Source organism: Diplotaxodon limnothrissa, linkage group LG5 (assembly GCF_057381915.1).
Source record: "Diplotaxodon limnothrissa isolate DT_005_m linkage group LG5, D_limnothrissa_male_GT1.1, whole genome shotgun sequence".
Taxonomy (NCBI): Eukaryota; Metazoa; Chordata; class Actinopteri; order Cichliformes; family Cichlidae; genus Diplotaxodon; species Diplotaxodon limnothrissa.
Genome location: NC_140600.1, coordinates 28,491,924 through 28,516,328, shown reverse-complemented (window position 1 = coordinate 28,516,328; position 24,405 = coordinate 28,491,924). Strand labels below are relative to the sequence as shown.

General features: G+C 40.4%; 2 protein-coding genes across 2 annotated transcripts in view; one reads left to right on the top strand and one right to left on the bottom strand.

Moving 5' to 3' along the window:
- rims4 (regulating synaptic membrane exocytosis 4) overlaps positions 1-7,399 on the bottom strand; it is a 54,683-nt gene extending 47,284 nt beyond the window's left edge. The window contains exons 1-2 of the mRNA XM_085354475.1: positions 7,247-7,399; positions 1,356-2,530 (exon numbers count right to left, since the gene is read on the bottom strand). Of these exons, the coding sequence (XP_085210601.1) occupies positions 1,356-1,452 (97 nt within the window). The 5' untranslated portion in view covers positions 1,453-2,530; positions 7,247-7,399. The remainder of the gene's footprint in view (positions 1-1,355; positions 2,531-7,246) is intronic.
- A 679-nt stretch (positions 7,400-8,078) lies between these two features.
- LOC146632553 (uncharacterized) lies at positions 8,079-9,179 on the top strand. The gene is made up of 2 exons (XM_085354474.1): positions 8,079-8,130; positions 8,204-9,179. The coding sequence occupies exon 2, from the start codon at positions 8,387-8,389 to the stop codon at positions 9,077-9,079; it is 693 nt and encodes a 230-aa protein (XP_085210600.1). The 5' UTR covers positions 8,079-8,130; positions 8,204-8,386; the 3' UTR covers positions 9,080-9,179.
- Positions 9,180-24,405: the final 15,226 nt, after the last annotated feature.

The window sequence follows — 24,405 nt, the reverse complement described above, 5'->3', positions numbered from 1 at the left end:
CTTTATACCAAAAATAAAAACCCTGGTGAAGCCAATTTACCAGGATTTTTTATATATATATATATATATATATATATATATATATATATATATCTCTTTAGATGGATTAAAAGCACTTTTGCCCTTTATGTCAATTCGTTTCCACATATGTTGTTAACCTTGATACGATGCGTGGTTTCCTTTGGAAAGACAGTCATAACACAGTTTATCCACCACAGCTCATTGTCCTCCAATGTTACTTAACAAACAAACAACAGGAAACAGAAAAAAATGCATACTCTGCCAAATAATCCAGTATGAATTGGGCTCTAGAAAAGATACTAGTAATGCAGTTTTCTAGGCAGGATTAATACGACAGTGAATCAGAGGTTACGTAGTTTGCAATAATACCAGTTCAGGAGCAAAATACATTACATCATCTAATGCATCCAGTTTGAGGAATTACTTTATCCTACCAGCAATCTCATCAATGAAAGTGGATATAAGTGTGCATAGGCTTTGCTGTCTTTCTCCCTCTGCATAGTTGCAATGACAATCTGAACAATGAGAACCTGACAATGAAACCACAGAGGCATGAACGTACAGTATATGTGGTATACAGCGCAGAGACAAACATATGCAACACATGATATACCACAGCGCCACGCTCAGTCATAGACACACATACAGAGATGTAATGTCGATATCACTGGTAAAGATTTTCACTTCTTTTTATGCACTTAACATATCTGCTCTTCAAAGTGTTAGAATAGTAGAAAATGCACATTATCTACCCACAGTTCTGCTAAAAGTCCAACACAGTAATACCAGCTTACTCTCATACCTGACAGAATGCTTAAACTGACAATGACAACCAAAGCCACAAGAGTCTCTGCAGACATGACATATCCATATTTATAACTTTAGCGCCTCTAGTGGGGCAGATATAGACAGACAGTCTCAGAGCATGATTGCTTTTATTTTTAGTTGTTGTTCACTTTGTTTCAGTAAAATATTGATAGATAATAGTTCCTATTAAAGTAATATATTACTGTCTTTGTGGTTGTAGTGCTAGGCACTGCTCTCTTATGTGGTATTTTTAAATGACCTCCATCCACTATAAAAAAATGACTGATAAAATATTGAATATTAAAAATTGAAAAAAAAAAGGAAAAAACTACCTATTAGGTTTTAGATCAATGAACCCATGCTGAAAGGAGATTGTCCTTCAAGTTCTGGCAGGTTTTACATAACTCACTGCCTAACAGACACAAATAATGTATCTTGGAGGCCTGTGTTTTATGAATTAATCCATCAGTCATGTTGATGTCCTTTGCAGGTTTGCGCATATGTGTGTGTGTTTCATTACCACTTACCTCCATCATCCTCATCAAAGGAGTTCATGCAGGGGAAGTAGATAGCGAGGGCCTCAAAGGACGCTGACAGGCTGATGCGGCTCTGCGACCTCTCCATGTAGAGGCCCGTCGTCGGGCCCGGGTCGGCCGGCTTGGCCAAGCGCGGCTGGGCATTTTTCACGCGGAGTACGGCTCGCGGCGTCTTGGATGGTTGTCAGCTGCCCCCCACGGCAGATCCACTTCACTCCAAAAAGAACAGTCAAATGAGAGCCCCAAGGCACTCACACCGACTTGAATCGGTGCAGAAAGTTACTTGCACTGACTGGTGGCACAAGTTGACATGAAATAAAGTTTTTGCTGTTCGTCTTTCTCTGTATGTGAAATTAATGTCCTCTGGTGCAAAAACATGATAGAAATCTGAAATGTGGAAAGATATACGTCAAGGTTGCTCACTTTTGATCAGGTAAATAGTTTCAAAGAATAATTATGGATCTATCTGTGACCGTGTGCTCCAGGGTTAGGTCTCTCTTTTCCTGTCATCTCTCCTCTAGTTATTGGCTTCTGGTTTGTTGATCCTCATGTGCATTGTCCTTTTCATGTCTCTCATGTCGTCAGAAGTCAAAATGAGAGTCAGGTGGAACTACTGACGGCACCCGATCTCACCTGCACCGTTAAAACGAGATCTTGCTCTTTGATTCACAGCAAAACTCCCTAAACTCTGCACTCTGCATGCCAGTCTAACATCCTCCTGTTTGTGCATTCAAAGCTCGAATTTCTTCCTTAGATCCCAGTGTAGAAAGGAAGATGTGGATGTGAGGAGACACTGATGGTGGAGGTGGTGCTGACGCCCAGCAACGTGTTGCTTTACGACTGAATCAAAGCTTTTGGTTCCTGTCGCTCAGCACTGTTAATTCCTTCCTCTTTGTACAGAGCAAAAGCATTTCTTTCAGACAGAGAAACTGACCACGAGATGCCAGGAGCTGTTCCCAGTCTGCTTCATTTCCAAGCCCAGAACATCAGTTGTAGCAGCAATTGCAAGTGAGGGCAATCTGTTGCTTCTGCTCTGCTTTCAACTGTATTACAATTGATGTTCTGCCGTAAATGTTCTTAATTGTTTTCTGTCAGCAGTTGTCGACTTCGTCCTCCTCCGTCAGTCCTGTGCCGCTCTGATGCCGTGCCGATGCTCCACTGACTGTCTGCTCCAGAGACGGGAGAGGACAGAGAGAGAGAGTAAAAGAGATGTGTGAGCGAAAGAGAGAGAGAGACTGCACTGTTAAACAGCTTGTGTCTGACTGGACTCATTCACTGGCAAGCTGCATGGAGAGGGAGATGGAGCGGGGGGAATTGGAGGGGGAGGGAGGATGGATGAGAGGGGAAAGCAGAAATGGGGGGGAGAGACAGAGAGCAAGAAGGCAGGAAAAAGGCGGTGGGAGAGGGGACAGAGTGCAGACTGTTGCCTGCAGCCCAACCAATCAAAATGTGGATGAGGGAATATGGGTGTGGCTTGGGGATTGTCGAGGAGATGTAGGGCAGTACAAGTGCACATCGTCTCTCACTCGTTCTCCTTATGTTTCAGTAACCATTAACCTTTTTTTTTGAGAAAATATCACAAATGCATAAAAGAAGCCAGCAGTCACTTTTACAATGGTAAAAAAAATACATCTTTCTTTAATTTCCATACTGAAAGATGAAGCTGAGGTATGATATTATTTAGGATCTCAACCCTCCTAAAGTAATCCACAAAAACACAACTTCAAAATGGGTCAGTGGTTGTACTTTTATTTTCCCTTAGTGTTTTCATATCCGGAGAAACCCTTAGGCATTTCTATCTAACCAGCTGGACACACTAATAAGATTTAATTAAGCTTAATATGGATGTTGCTTTCAATCTATTGATCAAAAACATAATTTAGAAAAAAAATTATAAATATAATGTTTAATGTGCACTGTGGTCAAAAAAAATAAGATGCAACTATGAAAACTGCTGTTTATGGTATTTCTTGGAAATTAATTTGATGTTAAAGAAGTTGTAAACTGTTGCACATAAAATAGTCACAAAAACGCAAATGACTGCCCTGCTTTTTATTTACACTCAGCACAACTGAGTAAGAGTTTTTTTGATATTGTGTAACCAAGTAGGCTATATTATCTAAACCTATGCAGTTTTCATTAGTTACTGTGACTAACTTGTCATGAAGAAGTTGACTATGCAACACTTTAAACCTCTGGGGATCACTTTCAATCACACGACAATTGCATAGGTCAACTATTGGGAGGCAACCTGTCTCCAAAAAAAAAATCGCGATTCAGGACTCACAGCAATCACTCTCACCCAAGGTTTGGCTATAATTGCTAATGCTAATAATTGCTGATTTATAAACACAGACAGATTCCCAGATTTGCATCAGAAGGCAACAGCTTGCAGTCTTCACTGATTTATCAGTTATTAGCTTATTATCACAAATGGATTGCAGGATTGAATTGATGAGCAACTTGACTCCATTCGATCACAAACAGGCCACACTGAGAGGAAACTGATTCCATCTTATAGCCGTTTTACTGCATCTCGAGACACCAAAGTTGTTTTGAACACAACAACTTACTATGTCTTATTTCAAAGACAATGCCAATGAGCTGCACTGCAATAGTCACAAAAATGTGGTCATAGTGCAGTCTCAGTCTCTAACCACTGTTTTGCCCGAGTGTGACTGTACCATATATGCCGGACCCTAAACATATAATTTTTTATAACCTCAACTGAACCACATAGTTTTATTACCGAAACCTAATCAAACAGGTTGGGTTTTGTTTTGGGTTTTTTTGATACAGGTGCCCAAACCTAAACGTGTAGCAGTGGCGTTTTCATAAAGTAAGCCAGACAGATCATAGAACAGATGGGTATTCTGTATTTTGACAGTTTCCTGGATGTTGATGAACTCTGTCTGGATATCTTCACCATTCTGCAATGCTTCCTGGCTCGAGAATTGTTGAAAATGACTATAGTGATAATAAAAACAATATATTTACCGTTTCATGACAAGGACTCAAAAGAAAGGAACTGTTTAAGAGCTGTAAAAGAAGCAAAACCACACTAAACACCTCAGTACTGTGTATTAATAGCCTCCTTTGGGCGACTGTTATTATTTTGCAGAAAAATGTTTCCTGTCACTATTATGTGGATCAGTATGACTGCTGCAGATTGTAAAAGCTAAGCTAACTTTAAAAACATTAGAATCATATTCTGTAATATTTGTTTGTATGACAGGTTTGTAGTTTTTCCCAGGACTTCGTACAGCTAAAAAACAAAAAAGAAAATAATAACAACAACAAAAAAAACCTATTCCGAAATACATGAAGGTCCACACACAGCACAGCATGTTCTATGTGCTTTGGACAAATTTAAAAGGGAACTTTGCACAAACTAAATGTATGGAGAAACTACAAGAATGTATCATGCAATGGCAAAAGTATGCAACTATGTACTTTCTGGGCATATACATACTTTTTTTAAATTTCAGAATGGGTTATTGTTTCTATGCTTCTAATAGGCTAATGTTAATATAAGATTGGAGTAATATCTCTGCAAGTTGGTCTTGACAGTGCTTAATTAAATTCTATTTCCCTTCTTGCATTTTCATGTGTATACGACTGGAAAATCCCAGTTCCAAAAAACACATGCACACCTGTGTATGTGTGATGTGCTATTTTTTATTTTGAAATTACAACTGTTAACAGTTAACTGAGTTATCTATAAGGACTGAAAATAATTATCAAAATTTAATGCTGTTTTTTACATTTTTTCTGTAGAGATCTCTAGACAGTGCTTTCACAAGCTTCCTTATTGTGGCTATCCTGTTAGCATAGATTTCATTGCTGTTGTCCTCCACATTTTATTTATTACATTAGTTTGCCAATATGTCAATAAGACATGCAATCTGTCCAGCTGAAGTCACCTGAAGAATCAATTGCACTGACAATAAATGTTTAATGTGAACAATTTAAATATTGTTTTTTTTCTCCACATGTAAATTAAAATTGGACAGGCTACAATTGACAGACATGTCTAAAACACTAATGAAATGAGCCCTTTCGGAGCTTGTAGAGTTTTTAAACGAATCCATTCAAAGGAGACAGGGACAAAAACCAATCTAAAGATATTGGATACTAAAGTGCAACCTATGGGAGGGAAAAATACATTGCACTTAATGATGCTACAAATAAAGAGTTTATTGTGGAAAAACAGCAACAAGAATGTTTTTCACGTAGCATGAAGTAAAAAGACAGCATGAAGCTCCAATATAAAGGTGAGCATTCACATCTGCCAGGCGAAAATTGAAATGGACAGGTCAGTCGATATCAACCAGATCCAAACCCCTTGTATGGGCTTTCTTTTTTTAAATCTTTTTTTTTATTTTTGTTCCTCTCGCTGTGTTTTCTTCCTGCTTTTGTCCTTGTTTTATTCCTCCTTCTTTTTCATCTGTCCCTTCACTCTGCCCGTCTTTGTCTCCATACTGTGCACCTTTTCCCTCTTCCTGTGCAGCAGAAAGACAAAGGAAGGAGGCAATAGGATGTGAAATCCATGTTGCTTCACAGAGCTCCATTCATCTCTGTGCTCCTATAGTTAAAAGCCATAGGGGACACACACCCATAATGAAAACAAACAACACACTGCAGTGACCGAGTCACACAAGTACACAACTCCACAAAGGCAAAATGTGGTGAGTCATCTTTTTTATGTGTAGAAACATAAAAAACTGAAACGATACACAGATGTGCACACAAACACGAATACAGAACATACACACATGCAGCCAGTGGCTGGCAGAAATGATCAAGTTGTTTATGCAAAAGACACCAGAGTTCATTCCACAATGTCAGTCAGACAAATGACTGGTCAGAGAACAAGGGTCACTAATTTATTACACCACATTCATGAAAATGTCAGAAGTGGCAACTCTGATCCGAACAGCTCCTGTAAACACACTGATTAAAGGAAAAACACCTACTTTCTGGAGAGTAAACTATTTGCTAAAAGTGAATTTCATGCAGTCGGTAAATCTTGGCCGAGTAGATAAACAAACATTACAGTGTCCCGAGTCAACTTATATGTTTTTAGTAAATGTTTGTAGGTCTTTCCAAATAAGGATGATGATTCTTCACTCATTTTTTTGTACTTTAATCAAATTCTATTCTTTGATATATACTTTGATATACTCTTCTTATTCTTCATTGACCTTATTCTTTTGCCAGTGTTTTCTCTAAACATCTATTTCTCAATTTATGATTTCAATAGCAAATAGGCATGCTTCATTTTTCGTATTTATGATCCATCTTTATATCTTTTCAATTCATTCATTCTGTATGGCAAACCTTGGTAAATTACATTTCTGTGATTCATTTAAATACCATCCTCCCTTTTTTTTTTTCAGGGAAATTCCTGCAAATACAAATGTAACAAGGCCAGCTCCAAAAAAATAAAACATCTGCCCACACTTTTTAGCCTTTTCACAGAGCTGAAAGTGTGCCTCTTTATTAAATCCTGACCATTGTTTTTATAAGTCAACAAACAAACAAACGGTTTTGCACTGGTGCAGGCTGTGGAGGCTGGCCTGGAGTAGGGAAAGAATAGATTTGACTGAAGTCCTGAAACTGTCATGTGGCTATCTGAAGATAGTATGTTGTATTACTTAATTGGATATCATAAAGCATAAACAATCTGTCATGGTCCAGGTGAGTTGGCTGTAGTTCACGCCTTTGGGCGGAGCATTGTCATTGCATCTGCTTGCTCACCTGGCAGTGATCAAGAGCTCTCAACAGACAGTATTTAGGACCAGCGTCCTCATCCAACACCTAATCTCTGTTAGTAACAGGTCTCTCTTTGCGCCTTACTTTTCATCCCTACAATTACTTACCTCTTCTTCCTTGTGCCCTCAGTAGTTCCTGGATTCCATCATGCCCACCACCAACAGCTTGCACCTCTAACTGGACGCTGGCCACCTCTGCTTCCGGTTCTCTGGATCTCACGTCACCTGCCTGCCTTCACTGCTCTGGATCACTGGACACTCACCCGGCCAACAGTATTTTTCCCCCGAAGCTCCCCTCCACTCCGCCTGCCAAGTAAGAGATCAGTTTGAGAATTGCCACTACCTCGTTAGCCTTCTCCCTGCCATGCCTTTAATAATATCTCCTCTCCCTCTGTTCACAGTGCCGCCCGTTCGAGACCTCCATTCTTAAGTAGATTCCCCTTGAGCCTTAGTTGAGCCCTCCATGTCGAGGCACCTTTCCTTGTATCATTGTTTCCTTGTATCATTGAGAACTGTACCCGGCCACCTGTGACTGAATCTGCTCATGAGTCTGCGTCCACACTCTGGTCTCTGGGCCCCAGTGTGACACAATCTACTGATTCTGAGGGGATCCAGTGGGAGGCACTCTTTGATTTTTAGCTGCTGATGTCATAATACTGTTGGTCAGTTTGTGTGAACTTATTTTCACATTAGGAAAAGCTGGCATGTGCAGTTTTGCATTGTAACTCTCTCCAAATTCAACTTGTTTATTTTAACTTAAATTTAACTTTGTTTATTTAGCCAAGACATGCCAGAAAAATAGAGAGTCAAATTACTGTGGTTCCGTACTCTTTAAGCAGGCTGTGGGGAAACACATTTGTTTGCTCACTAACATTGTGGCCACACCTCTCCCTTTTGTGGGCAAAAAGCAAGTTCATTAAACCTTAGAGTGAAGACTTGGCTTCAGGTTGGGGTACAGCTTTCATGAGTACTGAGAGGGGTCTCCATGAAATGTGAGGTCGAAGTAATATTCTTTAAAGAGATGAAAACACACCTGTGTTCTTAAAAACCTGTCTTTCGTCCCAGGTCAGCCGGTGACTGCTGTTGTGCATCAGAGAGTGTGCACGGGCAGGGAGGTTGTTTATCCCACCATCAGCCAGCAGGCCACAGCCAGGCTCCACCATCAGCCAGCAGGCCTAGCCAGGCGCCATCATCAGAAATTCCGCTTCCGGGTCCCTCGTGGTGGCCGCCTCGTGCTCTCGCTTCAGTATGCCACCCAAGAAAGGCCCAACACCAGAGGAGGTTGAGGACATTAAAACCTCCCTCGGAGCGCTGTGCGGAGACGTGGCCGCAGTCAGGGCACAGCAGGAGCTGCTTCTGGGGCTTCTGGAGGAGGTAAAACAGCTACGCCTCCAAAATGCCGAGAAGGACAGACGGATCATGGATCTCGAGCGGCGGGTGGATGAGCTGGAGCAGTACACCCGTACGAACGACGTGGTCATCAGCGGTATTAAAATCAAGCCGCGCTCGTACGCGCGCGCGGTGGCCGGGAACGTCGGGGAGCCCAGCGACGAGGAGACCCGCTCGGTAGAGCAACAGGTGGCGTCCTTCCTCCAAAGCAAGGGGATAGAGATGGACCTGGAGCACATAGAAGCATGTCACTCACTGCCCAGGAGGAGTGACAGACTGCCGGCCATCATTATGAGATTTGTCAATCGGAAGAACAAGGTCGCACTGCTGAAACAAGGACGCAAACTGAAAGGCACGGACGTTTTCATTAATGAGCATCTGACACGAAAAAACGCAGACATCGCGAGGAAGGCAAGGCAACTGAAGAAGAACGGTAAAATACAACATACATGGGTAACAAACTGTAAGATTTTCATTAAGCTAAACGGGACACCAGAAGAGGCAAAAGTACTGATAGTGAGGAACATGGAGGATCTGGACAAGTATAACTGACACCAATGTATCAATTACACCAGGAAATGACATGGACACGTTGAAATTAGTTCTTCAACAGAAAGTAATTGATCTAGATTGTGAATATAAGGAGCATAATATAATAGATCCAGAAATAGATTCTGAAAGTAACTTTCTCTCTTCTTTTGTTAAAAATTGTAATTATTTCACTCAGGAACAATATGAAAAAGAAATTAACCTAGACGGGAAGCTCTCATTAATTCACTTTAACAGCAGAAGTATGTACTCTAATTTTGATTTCATTAAGGACTATTTGCAACAATTTTCTCGCCCCTTTAGTGTTATAGCCATCACTGAAACTTGGTTCAATGTCGATAAAGGAATAGATTTTTGTTTGAATGGATATGATTTAAAATACATGAATAGATTAAATAAGGCGGGCGGCGGGGTTGCTATATATGTTCATAACTCTATAAAATATAATGTTGTAACAACTATGTCTATGGCTATTGATGGAATTTTGGAATGTTTGACTATTGAGATTATGAATGAAAAAAAGAGAAATGTTATAATAAGTTGCATATATCGGACACCCAGTTCAAGTACTGACACTTTTAATGAATGGATAGAAAAAACGTTTGCTTCGGTGAACCAAAAATTACTATTTATCTGTGGTGATTTTAACATTGATTTGCTAAATCCAACAAGGTTAAAAGCCATTGATGACTTTACTGACACAATGTACAGCTTATCACTATATCCAACAATAACAAAGCCAAGCAGAATAACTTCACATAGCGCCACTATTATTGACAACATTTTTACTAATGTCATGGATTTCCAAATTAATAGTGGTCTGCTTGTCTGTGATATAACTGACCACTTACCAGTTTTTACTTTGTGTGACTGTGATTTAAAAAAAAATAGATACCAAGATCATGATAGCAAAGCGAACAATAAATGAAGAAGCAATTCATGCCTTCAATTTCGATTTAGCACAACAAGATTGGAGTTCGGTGTATGAAGAGTCAGATGTGGACAAGGCTTATGATAATTTTCTAGATATTTTTACTATGTGGTACAACAAACATTGTCCTGTAAACGAACACATGACAAAGAAAAAAAAGATAAAAAGTCCTTGCCTCACAAAAGGAATTATTAATGCTTGCAAAAAGAAAAACAATCTGTATAAACAGTTTATCAAAGTAAAAACAAAAGAAGTGGAACAAAGATATAAAGCATATAGAAATAAATTGACTGATATTATAAGAACGAGCAAACAACTTTATTATAGAAGAAGATTATATGAAAATAAAAACAATATAAAAGGAACTTGGGATGTGTTAAACAACTTAATTAAACAAGGATCTTCTGGAACATCATATCCTGAATATTTTACTGATGCAAATGGTGAAAATCACAACATGAGTAATATTGTCGATGGGTTCAATAAATTCTTCATAAATGTTGGCCCTGAACTAGCAGCGGACATCCCGTGTCATAAAAATGAAAATATCAGTAATATAAAATCAAATCCCTTTTCACTGTTCCTCTCAGCTACAAATGAGCAAGAAGTAATAAATATCACATTAAAATGTAAAAGTAAGTCTTCAATGGATTATCATGACATAAATATGTCTGTAGTTAAACAGGTTATTCTGAATATTGCTAGTCCCTTAACATATATCTGTAATTTATCATTTCAGTCCGGTTGTTTTCCAAAAAAAATGAAAATTGCGAAAGTAATACCACTATATAAAAGTAATGACAAACACAGTTTTACCAATTATAGGCCTATTTCTCTACTGCCTCAATTCTCAAAAATTCTAGAAAAACTTTTTAATTCAAGATTAGAAAAATTCCTTGAAAAACATCAAATAATAAATGTTGGTCAGTATGGTTTCAGAACACAAAGAACCACTTCAATGGCGATAATTGAGGCAGTAGAAGAAATTACTGATACACTGGATAAAAATAAATATGCAGTTGGTATTTTTGTTGACCTCAAAAAGGCCTTCGACACAATCAATCACTCAATTTTACTGGATAAATTGGAAAGATATGGTATTCGAGGGAAAGCTGGTAACTGGTTAAAAAGTTACCTAACAGGTCGGGAACAATATGTTAGCATAGGGCATTACCATTCAGAGAAACTTGGTATTACATGTGGTGTTCCCCAAGGGTCAGTGTTGGGACCAAAACTTTTCAATGTATACATAAATGATATTTTTGATGTTTCTCAAGTACTTAAACTCATACTGTTCGCAGATGACACCAACATATTTTTCAGTAGCGATGATTATACTGATCTTGTAATGACTGTAAACAGGGAGCTAAAATTAATAAAAAAATGGATGGACATAAATAAAGACATTAAATATAAATAAAACTAAAGCAATGTTTTTTGGTAATTTAAAATATAATATAGAATTACCAATTATCATTGAAGGTGTACCAATTGATAATGTGAGTGAAAACAAATTTTTGGGAGTTATAATTGATAACAAAATTTCATGGAAACCCCACGTCAGACACATAAAAACCAAAATTTCCAGAAGCCTCGCAGTTTTGAACAAAGTGAAACAATTCCTTGATAAAGATGCACTTCGTACTCTGTACTGTACCCTGGTTCTTCCATATCTTACATATTGTGTGGAAGTGTGGGGAAATACATATAAAAATACAACTAATCCATTAGTCACAGTACAGAAACGAGCACTGCGTATTATTCACAAGGCTGGTTATCTAGATCATACTCACAAATTCTTTCTTCAGGCAAAGTTACTTAAATTCCAGGATCTGGTTAATTACAATACATCCATAATTTTGTATAAAGCTTTTACTAAACTTTTACCGGCAAATTTACAAACTAGATTTGAAATTCGAGAAAAGGTTTATAATGTGAGAGGCTTTGGAGAATTCAAATTACCCAGAACTCGAACAACCCGTAAAGGCTTTTGTGTGTCTGTATGTGGTGTGAAAATCTGGAACAGTCTGAGTTTACAATTGAAACAATGCAAAAATATTCATAGATTTAAATTTCTCTACAAACAGTTGGTCTGGTCACAGTATACTCAATGATGGGTTTTAGTGTGCTCTGTAATGTCTGTCCTCTTACCATTGCTGGTATGGATTCCAAAATAAAAAATAAAGTGTGCGTATGTATGTACATATATGTACTTGTGTGTGTAGATATATATGTATGTGTGTCTGTTACTTGTAGTTATTACTGCCTGTTACCTGTGGTAATGCAATTTATAATTTATATATTCTGTATTCAGTTATGAAGGCTCTAATTGTTGGTTGCGAGCTGCCGCTTAGATGCTTGTATCTGCCCGGGGCTGTTGATGGGTCTGTATGCAATGATGGGCGTAGCTGCGGGAAGTTTATTGTTTTTTTTTTTTGTTGATGAGTGAGTATAGGGGTGGGATTTAATAAGTTTTCTTCGTCCCACTCCTTTTTCAGGCAAGTTTTGTTTTTTGTTTTGTGTATTTTATGTTCAATATAGGTATTTGTTGTGCCTGAAAATGAATGAATAAATGAATGAAATGAAGTGATCATAAACAACCTCACCAACCCTGTATTAAACTTTTTTTTTTTTTTTCACTGCATTTTTTCAGGTCTTCATTCATGTTTTCATTCTCATCAGTCACTTCTCACTTTATAAAGGCCTCTTTACTGTAAGATGTCTCTGTCCTTGTGTGCTCTGCTGAGTGTATTGTGTCCAGTGAAGTGCACTGGTATCATGTTGACAAGCACTCGGCAGCTCGCTGTGAGCATGCTGTCCAAGCACGCCTTATCACAGGAGCATTGACCTTTTACTACGAGTACCTGCCTCAGCGTCTGTGCCCGCCTTTTTCATGTCAGTGCCTGTCTCTCTGCCTCCCTGCCTTTTCCCTCCATCTGCTCCTCTGTCAGACCCTCTGCCTTCCTTTCTGCATTTCTATTTGTTTGCAGCTATCATCAGCTGTGTTTACTTGTATCACTTTGAGTTAAGATGTATATACATGCAAATAGCTTTACTATTCTTAGTATTATTATGTTTTTTTTAAATATCACTATCTTGTCTAAAACAGATTATCAAATTATCTGAGAAGACCAAGTTAAAGAAACCTTTATAAAAAGAATGACTCAATTTGATTTCAGCTGGACTTTGCTATAATGAAATAATCAAAGATCAGGCTACATCCAGACATATTTTATTCTGGGGGATTTTTGGCTTTTCTATGAGTTTTTGCCTTCCGTCCACACACAAACAGCATTTTGGATCACTGAAAACTGAGTTTTAAAATTTAACTTCTGCCAGGGTGAAGATTTAACTGCATTTAGTCTCACAACATCAAAGGTATGGGCAGTTATGGTACATGAACTGATTCATATACAGAGCATTTCTAGCCTGTTTCAGTACTCAGGGTGGTTTAAGGCGTCATCTCTATCTGTTGCTTTGGCATGCTCTTGTGAACGAGATCATCCATCCATCCATCCATTTTCATCCGCTTTGTCCGGGGCCGGGTCGCGGGGGCAGCAGCCTAAGCAAAGAGGCCCAGACCTCCCTCTCCCCAGCCACCTCCTCCAGCTTATCCGGGGGAATACCAAGGCGTTCCCAGGCCAGCCGAGAGATATAATCTCTCCAGCGTGTCCTGGGTCTGCCCCGGGGCCTCCTCCCGGTGGGACATGCCTGGAACACCTCACCCAGGAGGCGCCCAGGGGGCATCCTTGTCAGATGCCCGAACCACCTCAGCTGGCTCCTTTCGATGTGGAGCAGCAGCTGCTCTACTCTGAGCCCCTCCCGGATGGCCGAACTTCTCACCCTATCTCTAAAGGGAGAGGCCAGCCACCCTTCGGAGGAAGCTCATTTCTGCCGCTTGTATCCGCGATCTCGTTCTTTCGGTCACTACCCACAGCTCGTGGCCATAGGTGAGGGTAGGGACGTAGATCGACCAGTAAATTGAGAGCTTCGCTTTTACACTCAGCTCCCTCTTCACCACGACGGACCGGTGCAGCGTCCGCATTACTGCAGCTGCAGCCCCAATCCGTCTGTCGATCTCCGGCTCCCTTCTCCCATCACTCGCGAACAAGACCCCGAGATACTTGAACTCCTCCACTTGGGGCAGGAACTCATCCCCGACCCGGAGTGGGCACTCCACCCTTTTTTCCGGCTGAGAACCATGGCCTCAGATTTGGAGGTGCTGATCCTCATTCCCGCTGCTTCACACTCGGCTGCGAACCGTTCCAGTGCGAGCTGGAGGCCCTCACCCGATGAAGCCAACAGAACCACATCATCTGCAAAAATCAGAGATGAGATTCTGAGGCCACCAAAGCGAAAGCCCTCTGCCACTTGGCTGCGCCTAGAAATTCTGTCCATAAAAATTATGAACAGAACCGGAGACAAAGGGCAGCCCTGGCGGAGCCCATCACCCACCAGGAACGAGTCCGACTTATTGGCAGCAATGCGAACCAAGCTCTTGCAACGGTTGTATAGGGATCGAATGGCCCGTAGCAATGGGCCAGACACCCCATATTCCCGCAACACCTCCCACAGGACACCCCGAGGGACACGGTCGAATGCCTTCTCTAAGTCCCAAATGTCCAAATGAACGAGATCATTGTTTGCATTTTCATATAGATTCAGATCATTTTCAAAAACTAACTTGGAAAATCCCAGTTTTAAAAATTACCATTGTATGTGTGGATGTAACCATTTTTTGTTAAATAATAAAATTGTAAAATGTATTATTTTAAAAAAAAAAACGTGTTAATATCTTGGAACTAGAGAAGCGCACAGTCAAAGACCATGTCCTGAGCAAAAAATCCAAAACCTGGTTTGTTGTTAATAAATTTATCCACACTTCCCTTCTGTCAGAAATATTCTCTGTCCACCTTTGATACATATATACAACATAAACATTAGAATTTTTCATTTCTTTTCCATAGGCACCAGTATTGGTCAGATTTCTCAATTTCTACTCTGGTTAAGAAAGAACATACAAAAGTACTAAAGATACCATGGGCCAATGAAAAGACTTCATAATCCACCCTGACTGAACCTTGACCTGGACAATGTGATCTTATTAGGGCATGAAGGTCACATCCATCCCCACTGCTTGGCTGCATGCCCGACCCAACCAGGACGTTGCCAAGGCAACTGCGAGTTGCAGCAACCACGTCAGGATCAGCTGACAGTGATGTGAGATGACAAGACCACCCTGAGAGGAAGAGAGACTGAATGAAAAAGGGAAAATCTTTAAACAAAAAATTGAGCGGATGATGACAATACCTATCGGCGTATATTCATAATGTCATGCTGCAAGATGAGAGAAAAGCTGATGGGAAAAGATGGAACTGGAGGGAGAGAGAGACAGGAGACGAGAGATGAAAAATCACAGGAAGGGTCTTGTTATTGTTCTAATTGGTTATTTTAAAAGTGCTCCATAATAATACTTTCTCAGTGGATATTAACACTGAAATGTTTAAAAGTTATGCAAACCAGGATTAAAACCCTTCTATTCTTTTTATGATTTTGTTCGTTTCTCTGTCACACATTCACATTTAGGTATCTTGCTCCACATGTAAACGCAAGATTATACCAAGTTTCCCTCATTTTACTGACTAACTTTTACTGATTAAGCTTGGGAATATCATCATCAGGAATGCTTCTTTACATTACGGGAATTAACAGTTAAACAGGACAGGACGTTTGCGGGTGGTACTTTGGAGAATTGTACCATGAGACATGCAACAAACATATGAAAACAGGAACTTCCAAAACTTGGACTTGCTGCAGAGTTGAACCCAATAATTTCAGTGGTTAAACGAGCAGCTGCTGCAAGAAATTCACAGATGAGTCACAGATGCGAACACTGATGTTTTTTTCTTTTTTTGTCCCCATGGAAATTCTCCAGTTTTACTTTAATTTAAAGCTTTGTAAATTTGGTTCTCAAACCTGCCTTTTGAGAACCTGTGAAATGGTTCTCAAAAGGCATCTGGTCAGTGGGAACGAGAATGCCTCGTGGCAGTTCAGAAAACATTCTTGAAATTTAATCTATTGATCCATGTTCAAGGACACAAATACAACTACTTCTAGTTTTAAAGGGCACAAATGCCCATCTTAAGAGAATCGCAGCTTTTTCCCGTGTTCATGGGTGGCATACAAGTGAAGTCAACGATTGGTTTGTCTAGTCCTAAGTTATGAAGTCTAATACTGATTGCTTTTGTCTTTGCCTTTGTACTGTTTTGAAACTGGATTTGAAGCACAAAGGGCTTATCTGACTGGGAAATTGAGATTAGTCCACCCTAGGATCATAGCACTAAAAGCAATGGTGGAGGTCTTAAACAGTAGGAAAAACTGTAAAACGTATGAAAATACAATTAAAAGTCAAAAATCTACATCCTCCTTCCCATTTTTTAAAGCTGTCCAGTGGGCCAGATTGGGGTTTTTGCTCGGTCCACCCTGATTTAAGGCATCAGTCACGCAGGCCTGTCAGCAGTCATCTGGCAACCAATAAACGCAAAAGAAAAATATGTAATCCCTGGCTGGTTGCTAATGGGTTTTGGCTGTTGCTGTTGAATCGATTGCTAAAGACCCATTAATTCCTAGAGACCAGCCAATAACCCCCTGGTAACCAACTACTATAGTCCATGTTCAGTTGGCGAATGGTTGTTGCTCGTCACTAGCAAGAAATTGGTCACAAAGAGGTACAGTGCTGCACTGAAAACCTCTTTACAATTGCACTGGTCACCAGTAGTTTGTATGTAAGAATTCATGACCAACTCACAGAGCAATAGTAAAAGTCAAGCCTTTTGAAAATGTGTTGATTGCACTGGTATGGGAATGCTTAGAATTTAAAGGGAAACAGGCTCCATTTCCACTTTGAGTGAGATTTTTCCAAATTTAAAAAAAGCTTGGAGAGTAAATGGCAAGTATTTGTAGACGGGTTGCACCTTCCGAATCAGAATCAGAATCAGAATCAGAAAGGGGTTTATTGCCAAATGTTGAGCAGGTTTACAACATTAGGAAATTGCTGCGGTGCTTCAGTGCAAACATAGTGTCATAAATAGCACTTAAATAGACATGAAAAAATAAAAGTAGGGATAAGAATTAAAAGTGCTACGTAGAAAGATATGTGCATGAGATATACATGAGATATATACATGAGAATAAGAATTAAGAGTGCTACGTTGAAAGATATATACATGAGTGCAGATGGTGATCAGTGCCAATCATGGAATGATGCAGTGAACACAGCGTAGGGTCATGTGTTAGTGGCGGGAACAGTCATAAGGTTGTTGTTCATGTGTCCAACAGCAGAGGGGAAGAAACTGTTCTTATGGCGAGAGGTTCTGGTGCGAATGGACCGGAGCCTCCTGCCTGAGGGGAGCAGATCAAACAGACTGTGTCCAGGGTGAGAAGGGTCAGCTGAGATCCGAGCTGCACGCCTGGAGGTGTACAGGTCCTGCAAAGATGGGAGTCTGCAGCCAATCACCTTCTCAGCAGAGCGCACAACACGCTGCAGTCTCTGTTTGTCCCTGATAGTGGCTCCAGCGTACCACACGGTGATGGAGGAGGTGAGGATGGACTCGATGATTGCAGTGTAGAACTGCATCATCGTCCGTGTTGGCAGGTTGAATTTCTTCAGCTGCCTCAGGAAGTACATCCTCTGCTGGGCTTTCTTAATGACGGAGGTGATGGTGGGCTCCCACTTCAGGTCCTGGGTGATGGTGGTACCCAGGAAGCGGAATGAGTCCACAGAGGTGATGGGGGTGTCAGTCAGGATGATGGGGGGGAGTGGGGCTGTGTGCTTCCTGAAGTCCACAATAATCTCCACTGTCTTCTGGGCATTCAGCACCAGGTTGTTGTGGCTGCACCAGGACACCAGACGTTCAACCTCCCTCCTGTAGGCAGACTCATCCCCATCCAAGATGAGTCCAATAACGGTGGTGTCATCTGCAAACTTGATTAGCTTGACAGACTGGTGGGTGGAGGTGCAGCAGTTGGTGTACAGGGAGAAGAGCAGAGGAGAAAGAACACAGCCCTGAGGGGAGCCGGTGCTGATGGTCCGGGAGTCCGAGACATTCTTTCCCAGCCTCACATGCTGCTTCCTGTCCGTCAGGAAGTCAGTGATCCACCGGCAGATGGGGTCAGGCACATTCATCTGGGAAAGCTTGTCTCGGAGATGGTCTGGAAGGATGGTGTTGAAGGCAGAGCTGAAGTCCACAAACAGGATCCTGGCGTAGGTTCCTGGGGAGTCCAGATGCTGCAGGATGAAGTGTAGGGCCATGTTGATGGCGTCGTCTACAGACCTGTTGGCTCTATATGCAAACTGCAGGGGGTCCAGGAGGGGGGCCGTGAGGGTCCTGAGATGGGAGAGAACTAGGCGCTCAAATGACTTCATGACCACAGATGTCAGAGCCACGGGTCTGTAGTCATTTAGTCCAGTGATTCTAGGTTTCTTTCCATGCACACTTTGGACAGCAGCAGAAATTTGCTAGCAACCAAAGCAATCACAAGGAGGTTTTTGGACCATCAACCTCTTTGTCATCAATTACACCTAATGACAGCCAGCAACCTGTAGCAACCACTTGCCAACCGGCTGGAAAATATACGTCTTTTCTGCAACCAGCCAGTCACCGGGTAAATTCTGGTTCCTAGGCCTGTGCGACTGAGACCGTCTCTGCCTCCTCAAATGTGTTCCCAACTCTGCCAAAACTCACTAAATATCTTCGAAATTGGTCGCAAGACAACTTCAACTCTTTTGTCTTATTCAAAAACATCATCAACAGCAATCATCACTACATTCTTCCGCAGTGCATTTTTTGAGGACAATTTTTTGTTTTTTGTTTTTTTGCAAAAACACATTTAGTGTGTTTATACATTAACAAACAATTTTGCATCTGAAAAATTGAGAATTTTGTGTAAAAGCATTATAAATATAAATTGTTTTTTAACTATTTTATTTTTGCTTTTGTGAAAACACATAATGTTTGACCTGTTAACACATCTTACAATCTAGAAGAAAGTGCAAATACTGCAAATGGGTATTACTGCTTTGCAACATACATATCTTGTTGGCCTACAAAAAGACACACAGTCACCTTCAGGTGCAGTAGTTAGACCTAGGGCATACCGTAGTGGAGACTTTACCTGTATGGACAGGAATGGACTTTGACTGTGCCCCTTCTTTTAAAGTTTATGGATTAAAAGAACAACATGTGAGCTATGAGAATCTGGGTGACACACACACACACACACACACACACACACACACATGCACTGACGTCAGTCTGTCGGTCTTGCTGTGTCCCTGGGGTTCATCCACGAAGAGACAGAAGGCCTCGCAGTGAGCGGTAAAGACCTCCACTGAGCTGCTGCCGTGAGCGTGTGTGTCTTTGTGTGTGTCTGTGATAATGAGAATTCACGAGTGTGAGACAAAGATCCGCAGAAGGCTGTGTTTATCCTTCTCTTCCTGTCACACCATGCTTGTCTGTGTGTGTGTGTGTGTGTGTGTGTGTGTGTGTGTGTGTGTGTGTGTGTGTGTGTGTGTGTGTGTGTGTGTGTTCATGCGCAGGCAAAGGGAAGAGAGATAAAGATGTTACATAACCGTGTCATGATGGATCACCAGGTAGCCCTGTACTCTGTTCATGTGTGCGTACCTTTGTTATTGTAAGCTCAAAGGGGGGCAAATACATCTACATGCTCAGAAAGTAAAACCACACTACTGTCCTCCATTACATCAGAAAGCCCAGGCTTCAGTTTTACAGGCATTTATTTTAATCTCAGGATTTTTCAGTATTTCCTCATGACGTTAAAAACAATAGGCTGAAACACTTATTCTGGTGTATTTATTTTGTTAGCATGAAAGGTTTTGGATAATCATCAACATAATCAGTATTATGTTGATCAGTAATCTGTATGTTGATTATGATCCTCTTCACCTTTTACTAAATGTCCACTTTTAATAAATAAGCAAGAGCATAAATGCAAATAAATAATTTTAAACCAAATTACTCCTTTGAAAACACACTCTTTGTGAGATGAGAATTGAGAACTTAACTCTAACAGTCCTCTCTCTGTCCACCGTATTCTCCATCTATTCCATGCACGTTTTTTCTTTTTCCTTGAAGCTGTTTCCAAAAGAAAGTCAGTCCCCATCGACTCATCTGTTAAAATAACTAACATTATAATTTAAAATAGCATCTTTACAAACTGGTGCAAAACTCTTTATAGAGTTTCCCCCTTTAGTAGGTCAAAAGAGTGTAATTTAGGGTATGGACACTTTGATAGACAGGCTGCTGGAGCCAATCAGCATCTGCAAGCCTTCACCTCTGCTTATTGGAGTCAACTCTTTAAATTGATTTTCTTTGTGAAGTAAAGTTCTGCTATTTTGTAAGCATTGCACCCATTCAGTTTATGGGTGCAGATCGCTAACCATGCTAGTGTTATCTGATCATTTAGCACTCCATCCTCCAAATATGGTAAATTTGTCTTTGCCAACTCTAATAATGAAATTCATCTCTTGTATCGTTTGGAGTAGAACTTATTCCTGCTGATGTTAATCCAGTACCGTTGTGTAAGAGCAGCAAGAATCTCATTCTTTTATATGATGAATAAAAAAATAACCTGCGTGTACAAGATAATAAACTGCTCCTACAATTTTTATTTAATAAACTAATTGTTCCCACAACATCGCTCAATAGATTTAAAATAACTTTTGTGTCCACAACTGCAAATTCATCAAGTCGATAATTAAATACAGTATTGCCAGTATTGTCGATACTGATACTTTTATCCTTTAAAGGCAGCTTATGTAGTGGAAAGCAGTGTGTCATGATTTATGAGATTAACAATCATCAATTTGTAAATTCTGAACATATTTTAATGACCACTAAACTGTGACTTTTTAAGTTTTTACTGTATTTCGAAACAGTGTGTTTTGGGGACCTAGAATGTAAATGTGCCTGTCTCTAAATCACTTTGGGTCAGCTTCTGCTGTTTAAATGTTTTGTAGGCTATTGTTAGAGATTTACAGTTAACAAACAAATAAAAATCGATGCGACTGTCATCACAGACAGTTTTCATAGTGCATGTTTGAGGGTTTTTTTTCCATTTCTAAAACAATAAATAAATAAAATTAACACAATTCAGTGGGCTACATACTGAATTTATTATTAATATCAATGCTGGCACTGGTATCAATACTATTGATATTTGGATCAATCTGACCCCCTCTATTCTACACACACACACAGAGACAATGATAAACCAGAGAGAAAATGAGAGAATATGACTGAGTTATGGAGAATCTGTAAATTGTGTTATCACTGCATCTTTGATGGAGCATTGAACCATGGGAGCTGAGCAGCTTTGTACCAGCATGTGATGTGTGCAGCTGTTTGTCGCGTGTGTGTGTGTGTCCCAGTGGGTGTGCAAAAATAGAGGTGACACTGATTTGTCTTTGAGGATAAGGCATTCCTTCCCACATGGCTGTATCTTTATTTCTCATCCCTCGTCTCTAACCTTTACATTTCCTGTTTTTAATCTCTCCTTCTTCCTCTCCTTTTTTCCTTTCCCCTTCCTCTCTCCCGCCTACATATTCTTACCTTTTCTTCCACTAATATCTTTGTGACTCTTGTCTTCCTCATTCCATCTTATCCCTCATCACAATAAAAGTGATGTGTTCAATCTCACAAAAACATGAGATGGGTAATTTGGCTATGTGTCCAAACAAAATGGCCCCTCCTGGGTGTGATGTACCTCCCTGTGAAACCGGAGATTGACGCAGGAGTTAGCAACAGCAGGATGGCAAATCAATTGTTAATCAGTCCGGGCGGGGAGGCCGTTGTGGGTAATGGGAAAGGCAAAGGGTGGGGATTGTTCAGAAGCGTGTGATTACTGTATTGATTTAGTTCAAGGGAAGGAAGAGAAATTAGAGTTTTTAATGGATGATGGAGATTATGTTGTAGCTACTGGTAATTGACTGTTCACTTGGGGCAGCATCCCATCATTATCCAGGCAAATTTACCACTTTGGCTCAGCACACACAGTGCCTTGAAAAATCATCTGCCACCTTCCTGATTACTTAGTTTTTACATATTTGTCAGATTTCAACTTTTAAGGCCGTTAGCGTAATTTTAATATCAGACAAAGAAAATCAGAGTAAATAAGTAATCCTGTTTTAAATGATGATTTTATTGATTATGAACACACACACCCCCCCCCCCCCCCCCCCCCCCCCCCCCCCCTCCCCCAGATATATCTAAACCCTACTTGGCTGTAAAAAAGTAATTGCCCTACAAACCTAATAACTGCTTGTGGCACCCTCAGCAATAAGAACTGCAATCAAGGTGTTTGTGATAACTGGCAATGGGTATTTCAGATTGATGTGGAGGAATTTTGGCCCACTCTTTGCAGATTGTTATTAATTCAGCCATATTTGAGGGTTTTCAAGCATGGATGAACTTTATTTTAAAGCAATTCTAAACCATCACAATCTAATTTGAGTCTGAACTTTGACCTAACCACTGGAAGTTTTGATTTTTTTGTGTTTTGGGTAATTTCCTGCTGCATGATCAAAGTGCACTTGAGCTTCAGGACACAAACTGATGGCCGGACATTCTCCTTCGGGATTTTCTGGTAGAGGGCAGAATTCCTGGTTCCACCAATTACAGCAAGTCATTCAGTGTGCTGAAACCGTAAAGCAGCCCCAGACCATCCCACTACCACCACCATGTTTGACTGCTGGTATGATGTTCTTTTTATGAAATGCTGGTGTTAGTTTTAACAGGGCCTGAACTTTCTTGAAAGTTTAGGCAGTAGCCGCATTGATACCAATATGTAAAGCACCAAAAGTTTTTGAAGCCGTATGTCTTAATCCAGATGTTCTCTGAGCAGCCCTTGTTAGCCTCCATGAGGCTTAAAAGGGCTGCCAAAGTAATCTGCATTTAATAAGACTGTTGTGTTTTTAACATGTTTCAATGCTTTGTATCTTGTTCGATTTAATGTCAACAATCCCCTAAAAACAGTCAGTGATCACTGTCAGCTTCTCACGGTTTTTATTACCGCTAATCAGTTTAAAGCTCAGTTTTTAAACCCTTACGATGTAACTAGCCCAGCCCATGCAGCAGCAGTATATTAATGACTAACCTTGTATTGTGGATGGATTATCTCGGTGGTTCTCCTGACTGACGCTTGGTCCGTTTACAGCATTGGGCCCCAGCCCCCGGGCCTCGGACCAGTACCGGTCCGTGAGTCGTTTGGTACCGGGCCGCGAGAGTTGAGGCTCAGGTGTGAAATGTATAGTTTTCAGGGTTTTTATCGGTTTTCAGCGTTATTTTGTTATCATTTTTATCGTTTACTCGGTTTTCCTGGGTCTTTTCACGTGTGTTATGAATAAATTTTCTTTTTTTCGGTACCGGTACTAGTTTTATTTTGTTGTATTTATCCGCGACACCTTAAAGGCCGGTCCATGAAAATATTGTCGGGCATAAACCGGTCCGTGGCGCAAAAAAGGTTGGAGACCGCTGGTTTACAGGATCCTACCATGCGATTGCATTTGCCCCTAACCATTGGAAACCCTCATATTAACTTTTATCAAGTGGAAAAAAGTCCTCCCTACGTTAGCATTCGTCCTCCAGCTTTACTGTTTATGTTATGCTAACATGGCTTGTCGCACTAGCGATCACGTAGCACTTCATTACATACCAGCTAGCCCAACTTCAGTAACCCTACAAACGTCACTGCTGTTTACATTCCTGTCGTCATTTATGTTGGAAGTGATAGCAGAGCTGTACATTTTCATTTGATAAATTGATAGATTGAAGCTAGCGAGGTAAATCCCTGCTAACTTCTAACTCAGTTAAATGTCATAAATTCCATTTTCATGGATGCCTGGATGTTAAACTTAATTGTTACACCTGGCAGAGCAGCCACACTGATCATTTTATTACAGATGAACAAATTTAGTCAGTTTTTAAACTCTGAGTAATGCTGCAGTGATCATTTGACTTTTGCAGCAGAGTTTGGGCCCAGACATGGCTAATAACATCAGACTCAAAGACGGATAGTGCTGGTCTACCAATTCGTAACCAGGTCACTAATAGGCAAGTTAATTAATACGCTTGCTACACTTTAAAAAACAACACAGGTTAGCTGAACGAAAGCACCTATACTACCGACAACCAATACACGTCATCGTCCCAGAATGCATTGTGTGCGAAAAAACATGGCTGCTCCGACGGATCCAAAATAGTTTTAAACAACAAAGATTTAATAAATAACAAAATTTTTTAGTTATTCTAAAGTATGTTTTTAGTGGAGATAATTTGTTTTTTTGTTTTTTTTTGTTTTTTTTTTCGCCTGTCCCATTTGG